Here is a 7,692-nt window from a genome sequence, read left to right as displayed (position 1 = left end):
GTCACCTGATCACTTTCTCAAAAAAAAACCCAAAAAACCCAACCCAAAGCCAAGTCCCTATTTCAAAATACTGACATTTTTGTTAATCTCTAAGCTGTTTCCATGATAAGGATGAATTATTCGTAATATGCAGCTTAGGAAAAAAAAAGCGCTATGGGTTATGAGAGTGTATTTGTTGCAACAGGGGCCCAAAGCGTCCGGTCCGCGGTGGTGTCCGGTGCAAGCGGAGCATTATGTATCGGGGCGGGTAGGGCCGGGGCCCTGCCGCCTCGCCTCGCCTCGCCTCGCCGGGGTGCGGCGAGGGTCTCCCCGGGAACCCACGCGGGCAGCGGTGCCCGTGCGTGGAAAGGACCGAAATGCTCTTACTTATTAGTGACATCCCGGTTCCGGGCGCGGCTGCGTCACCTCGCCGTGGCACTGCGCGCAGCGCGAGCAGCGACGGCGCCGGCGGGCCGCGACCTCGGCGCCCGGCAACGCCCGTTAACCGACGGGCCGCCGCCACGCGGGCAGCGCTCGCGGCGCTGACGTCACCGAGGGCGTCACCCGCGCCGTATTTAGCAGGGCAGCGGCGCGTCCGAAAAGCGCGGTGTGGCCGTGGCCGGAGCGCGGCGGCCGCGGGCCCGCGTGCGCGCGCGGGGCTCCGCCGCGCCTGAGGCGACAGCGGCGCGCGCGGGCCCCGGCGGGGGCGGGGGCGGGGCAGAGGCAGAGGCGGGGCGCCCCGCGCTGCCCGCGAACGTGGCCCGGGCGGCGGCGCGCGCGCCATGCCGGCGCCCGGGCGGCGGGCGGGGCTGGGCGGGGCGCGGCGGCGCGTGCGCGCTGTGCCGGCGGCCGGGCCGTACCCAGCATGCGGCGCGGCGCGCATGTGCAGTGCGGGGCGCAGGGGCTGCTAATTCCATTGTGGAGCGGACGCGGCGTTATTTTTAACTGGAGGCGGCGGCGGCGGGAGCCGTAAGTGCAGGCAGGGCCGGGGCCGCCCGTCGGCGCGGGCGGGGCGGCGGCGATGCGCCCGGGCGGCGGCAGCCGGGCCGCGCCGGGGGCCAGCCGCTGAGCGAGCGAGCGAGCGAGGAGGGCGAGCGGTGCGCGGCGGCGGCGGGCGGCGGCGGGTCCCGCAGCCCCTCTGGGCCGCGCCTCCTCCGCGGCCCGCCCTCTGCCTCCCTCCTTCCCTCCCGGGGGATGAAACTCGGCAGCGGCTTCCTCGGCGGCGGCAAGAGGGCGGCGGCCATGGAGCCCACCTTCCCCCCCGGCATGGTGATGTTCAACCACCGCCTGCCCCCGGTCACCAGCTTCACGCGGGCGGCCGCGCCCCCCGCGGCGGCCCAGCACCCCCCGCCGTGCGTGCTGCCTCCGGCCGCCGCCGCCGCTTCCTCCGCGGCGGCCGAGCCCCCGGCGCCGCCTCCCCCGCAGGACATGACTTTCAAGAAGGAGCCGGCGGGGGCTTTCCCCGCCGCGCCCTCCCCCTCGCAGCGCGGACCCTGGGGCTTCCTGCAGTCCCTGGTGAGCATCAAGCAGGAGAAGCCCAGCGAGCAGGAGGAGGAGGAGCCGCCGCCGCACCACCACTACGGGGGGCTCTTCGGGGCGGCGGGGGAGGAGAGGCCCCCGGGCCTCGGCGGCGAGGGAGCCGGCCAGAGCGTGATCCAGGACCTTAGCCTCCTCCACCACCTGCACCAGCATCCCCACCGCGATCTGCTCCTGAGCGGCAGAGGCGAGGGCGCCCCCGGGAGCTCCGGCGAGCCAAAGCACGATGCCCAGGTCAAGAAGGCAAAGAGGCCAAAGCCAGAAACTCAGGGAATCAAAGCCAAGCGGAAGCCGAGCGCTTCGTCCAAACCCCCCCTGGTGGGAGACGCAGAAGGTGCCATCGTGTCCCCAAGTCAGAAACCTCATGTCTGCGAACACTGCAGTGCTGCCTTCAGGAGCTCCTACCACTTGCGCAGACACGTGCTCATCCACACTGGGGAGAGGCCTTTCCAGTGCAGCCAGTGCAGCATGGGTTTCATCCAGAAGTACTTACTGCAGAGGCACGAGAAGATCCACAGTAGGGAGAAGCCTTTTGGCTGCGACCAGTGTAGTATGAAGTTCATCCAGAAGTACCACATGGAAAGACACAAGAGAACGCATAGCGGAGAAAAGCCATACAAATGTGACACTTGTCAGCAGTATTTTTCAAGGACTGATAGACTGTTGAAGCACAGAAGAACGTGTGGTGAAGCCATAGGTAAAGCAGGTGCAGGAGTGGAACCTGGATCGTCAAATCACAACATGGGTAGCCTGGCTGCGTTGTCTCAGGGAAATACAAGTTCCTCAAGGAGAAAAAGCAAAACAAAAAGTGTATCCACTGAAAACAAAGGAAATAAGTGTAGCAGTAAAGTAACTGAATCTCAAGTTACAAGTAATGTGGCCATGCCAAATTATGCAGTTGATGTTCCTATTGTGTCTTCCAGTGGTGGTCTTGTTGGCGCAGGCATAGAAGAACTTCAGAAAAAGGTGCCAAAACTGGTCTTTAAAAAAGGAAGCAGAAAACATGCAGACAAAAATTACCTTAATTTTGTATCACCACTGCCAGATATTTTGGGGCAAAAACCGTTGTCTGGGAAACAGAGTGGCTCTCTAGGCCTAGTGACCAATACCGGTGTGGAAAGTATTGGCCTTCTCCAAAGTACAGGTGGTAAACCAGGACAAATAAGTAGCAATTATGATGATGCCATGCAGTTTTCAAAGAAAAGAAGATACTTGCAAACTGCAAGCAGTAACAGTGCCTTTTCAGTTAACGTCGGACACATGACCTCCCAACAGTCCGTCATCCAGTCGGCAGGTGTTAGTGTTATGGATAATGAAGCTCCGTTATCTCTTATTGATTCAGCATCTTTAAATACTGAAATAAAGTCTTGCCATGACAAGTCTGGTATTCCTGATGAAGTCTTACAGAGCCTTTTGGACCAGTACTCTCACAAATCAGAAGGCCAGAAAGAAGATCCTTTCAGCATAACTGAACAACGTGTGGACTTGCACACCTCAGGAGAACATTCAGAGATGGTTCAGGAAGAAAACTTGAGTCCTAACTCGCAAACAGTTTCAAATGATAAGGCAAGCATGTTGCAAGAATACTCCAAATACCTCCAACAAGCTTTTGAAAGAACAACCAATAGCACTGGTTTTGCTTTTGGACCCAGTTTCCAGTTTGTTAGTTTGTCTTCGACTCTCCATAACCACACTCTGTTTCAAGACAAACAGATATACACTACGTCTCCACTTGAGTGTGGCTTCAGCCAATCCGTTACCTCAGTATTGCCAACTGCGTTGCCAAAACCTCCGTTTGGGATGTTGCTTGGATCTCAGCCAGGCTTTTATTTATCTGCTTTGGAGGCTACGCATCAGCAGTTGACTCCTTCTCAAGAGCTAGATGATCTCATTGATCCGCAGAAAAACTTGGAGACTTCATCTAACTACCAGTCTACATCTCAGAAACTGACTGGCCAGAAGGAACAGAAAAATTTGGAATCCTCAACGAGCTTTCAGATCCCGTCTCAGGAGTTAGCTAGCCAGATAGATCCTCAGAAGGACATAGAGCCTAGAGCAACCTACCAGATCGAGAACTTTGCACAAGCGTTTGGTTCTCAGTTTAAGTCGGGCAGCAGGGTGCCAATGACTTTTATCACTAACTCTAATGGAGAAGTGGACCACAGAGTAAGGACTTCAGTGTCAGATTTCTCAGGGTATACAAATATGATGTCTGATGTAAGTGAGCCATGTAGTACACGAGTAAAAACCCCAACCAGCCAGAGTTATAGGTAAGGTCCCAACTGTGACCAGGCTGTGGGGTCTTTTTTATGTAATTTTGTTTTACTTTGACAACACTGCCATTGGAATGTTTCTACACGGTCCTATTAAGAATAATGTAACATGCCCTTTCAATGCAACTTTTCATATTTAGTTTATTTTGTTAGTGTGATTTTTTTTTTTTTTTTTAGATCTGTTTATTATGGTTTTTAATCAAAAAATCAATAGATTAAAATAGTTTTTTTTGTTCAAGCGACAACGTTTAGCAATCAAATTTACATATATAGATTGTCAGGGAATAGCCCAAAAGTTTAAAATGCAAAAAAATAACTTTGTTCCTAGGATTAAGGTTTATTCTAATTGCTTTACTCTCAGGAAAGTGTAACGAAGCATGGGATTTCTATGCACCACTAGTGTATTGGAACTTCCAATCTACAGATAGTGACAAATATATTTCAGCTTTTTGAGGAAGGGATCTATGACATTTCAGTTTGCTGTCTTTTATATCTGGGCTGATCTGAAAGACTTTTGCTACCTAAATCTTGTTGCTTTTAAAGTACTCCTGTTCTTCCAGGTGATGCTCATTCCAGACAGGTGGAGCAGATGTTCAAGGATCTATAGTAAGAGCCCGGAACGGTAGCTTTAATAGAAACAATAATGTCCCTAGAACTCCTGTGTAAGACTGTAATTCCATAAAGAGATTCTGTTGACACAAACCATGAGAACAAAATGCGTATGTCTGGTTCATGTCATTAGAACCCCAGCTTGAAACTACAGTCATAATCTATATATGCTCTTGGGATACATTATTTATTATACATGGTTCAAAAGAAATTGGTCTCTTGCTCTTCCCCTTTCCACATTCTTTTAGTGTATAAGGTCCCCTTGCTTTTGTTGTTCTCCCAATTCCTCTCCTTGGTTTGTGTTCTTTTTCTTAATTTACACCTTTTCTTCCCTTTCTTCCCTCCTGCCTCTCTCACCCTGATGTAATAGCTAGAATTTAAAAAGATTTACATTCCAGAAAGTGTGTACCTTGCTATGTGCTTTCTGATGTCTTATGGCATCAGATAATGAACAATAACCACCCACTTATTTTAGAATTCTGTTGAGGTTTCCATGTACAATAAGAAATAATATACTCCCAACTGTACATACCAAGGCCCTGATCCTGCGTCAGGATCAGCTAACGTGGACCCCTGTGCCCAGCAGTGTGCCAGTGATTTCACTGGAGCTCTTTACGGATATGGGGGTCTGCAGCAGTTTATCATTGCAGGCTCAGGGCCTAAGGCTGCAATTCCATCAAAGGCTTCTGGTGATGACATCAACTACAAAAGGAGAACTTGAGTGGCTTGTTAATATCAACAGAACTTTTCATTGGAATTATTGCCTTACTTTATGTATATTTTGTGGTACATTATTTATTATATGTGAATCCTGATTAATGCCTGTGGAGCCACGGAAACCTGCTAGAAATACTAGTGGCCATTCAAAGCTGCTGAAAGGCAGTGGCACTGCTCTAAACCACTTTTTGCAAATGTATTTTTTGATTAGTTTTTTAATGTAATTTTGGTGATGTTTATGCTGATGGTTTTTTATGTACTCTTGGTGATGTTTCAGTCTTATGTACTTTTCTGGTGTCAGGAAAGTACCAGTGGTTGTTTGCAGTCTTATTGTGTAATCAGCCTATTACAGGCTTCCATGTATAATAAAGTTATTAACATTGTGCAAGTGTAAAACACTTCTGTTATGAAAGTGGTATTCTGAAAACTATGAATTATTAAATGAATTGTTACAGAAATCCTGGGTAATTTCTCCCGTTGTCCCTCACCACTAAAAATTCATACCCAAGCCCATTGTAACCTCTTTTACCAGGTGAACTATCGTTTTATTTTCTTACTAATCTAGAGTTTGTTCTCATAGAATCCATGTAACTCCATTAACTTTTTCTTTATACTTGATTATGTATTTCACCCTATTTCAGTTTAAATAAGTGAACAACAACTGTTCTCTAAACACAGAACCCAGTCTGTTATCAGGGATTGGACTAGTCCATAACCACTGTGTTGGCTTTTTCAGTATCTTTTCTTTTGTTTTGCAGAGGTTATAGTTTACTTTCTTTATATTGTGTGTAGTAGAAGTTGCATATGTATTGTTCTGGCTGTTTGCTTTAACTTAATACTAATAAAACCCATTATTCACAAAATCATAAAGATATCACTTCTCTTATCCAGTCCCACTTTTGAGAACCTATTAAGAGAATATTATGAGATTAAATTTTGAAAAGTAGTAGTATAACTTACTGGCATGTTTTCAGTTTGTTTTCTTCCTTCAAGTTCTTTTTGGGTCAGAAAATCCGAATGCACTATTTTAGAAGTGTTGGGGCTAACTCATATCTTTAGCTTCCAAGGAAAAAAATAACAAATTTCCTTCAGTCGAACTGTTCATACAACCTCATCTTTTTAAATCTGTGTCTTTTTATATATGATTTTGGATAAAATTATATAAATCTCATATTGTTAATTTCAAAGGCATTCTGTAATTGTTGAAAATCCGGAATGACACATATATAACACAATTTTGTTCGAAGTAAAGATTTTAGAAAGTAATCTATTTGTTTTTATTTTTCGACGTAACTTTTGCATTGTAAGGAAACCCTAGTAAAAATAGTATTACCGCAAAACCTTTACGTAAAGACATGTTTAGATAATGTGAACATACTTGGGGATTTGCTTGATACATTTTTTCTTTAATTTTGTGTGTGAATAGAAGAGCAGTAGTGCTAAAAGCCTTAAAACAGTTGAAAATAGTGTTGAAGAATGGAAGATGGTAATTTGAATCGGGTAATGACATGGACAAGTGAAAAGTCATTGACATGCTGAAAAGCAATGCGGTATGATAAATACGGATGAAAACCCTCCAAGGTAAATATGAAATATACATGTTAAATGTTTAATATTCAGAAAATTGTGAGGAATCATTTTCGATGATGAGGGGCAAATTATTGGAATTCTGTATGTTCTCTCCAGAAATAAGCAGTTGTTCAAAAATGTTTCCAAACAGAACACAACTAGATTTCTGCCTAATTTAATATGGAATTCAAATTTATTTTTTTTCAGTTAATGAAGCTTAAGAATATGGTAAAATGCATAGAAAACGGGATATGGTTTTATCTGCTAGCTACTAGAAAGAACTACATGTATATTGAGAAGTAATAACCCACTTGAACTAAAGATTTATTTAGGGATGTGACAGTGAGAGGAAGGAAGAGGAAAGCAAAATGGGTCTTGTTTATTTTTTCACTTCAGCTTCTGGTTTATTTTATTTTATTTTTTTAAGAATCATGAGAGGGGAATCATAACCTCTTTCCTACCACTAATGTGTGGATTGTAAAGGAGAAATGCTACACATGATAATAGGAAATTGTACATAAAGTGTTGTGCTTCTTACTGTGGTAGCTCACATAACGTTTTGCTTTGGGAGAATTGCATTAGGATGTGTGTCTGTATGCCCCCAGGCCCTGAAAGTGCACGTCCAACCTGCCTGCAGATGATCTAGAAGAACGCAGCTGAACTTGGTAGTAACTCCTGAACTAGGCGAACTGGACACCAAGCTGTGGGCAGCGGGTGAGACTTTTAGAGTAGGAAACTTGTGGAAAGGGAATGAAAAAAATGTGAAAATATGATGGTGTGAAGGGAGATCAAATTTTCAGGTTTATGAACTGCTGATGGAAAAAAAGCTGCCTGATATCTCCTGGAAACCTTGAGAAGATACATGTAAGAAGACGCAAGTTACTGCAGTATTCTCACTTTTTTTTAATCATATGTCTGGATGGAGTCAGGATACTTTAAAATGAAAGGATCCTGTCTTCACCTCCCCCCCCCCCCCTCCGATTTTGCCAGCTATTAACCATCTAGGTAG

The 7,692-nt window shown here is 46.5% G+C and overlaps 1 protein-coding gene across 1 annotated transcript; it reads left to right on the top strand.

Moving 5' to 3' along the window:
* The first annotated feature begins 1,106 nt into the window (after positions 1-1,106).
* Positions 1,107-6,355, top strand: ZNF281 (zinc finger protein 281). The gene has a single exon (XM_013960976.2). The coding sequence runs from the start codon at positions 1,174-1,176 to the stop codon at positions 3,787-3,789; it is 2,616 nt and encodes an 871-aa protein (XP_013816430.2). The 5' UTR covers positions 1,107-1,173; the 3' UTR covers positions 3,790-6,355.
* The last annotated feature ends 1,337 nt before the right edge of the window (positions 6,356-7,692 follow it).

The sequence above is a fragment of the Apteryx mantelli genome, chromosome 8 (assembly GCF_036417845.1).
Source record: "Apteryx mantelli isolate bAptMan1 chromosome 8, bAptMan1.hap1, whole genome shotgun sequence".
NCBI lineage: Eukaryota > Metazoa > Chordata > Aves > Apterygiformes > Apterygidae > Apteryx > Apteryx mantelli.
This window is presented reverse-complemented; position numbering and strand designations above follow the sequence as displayed.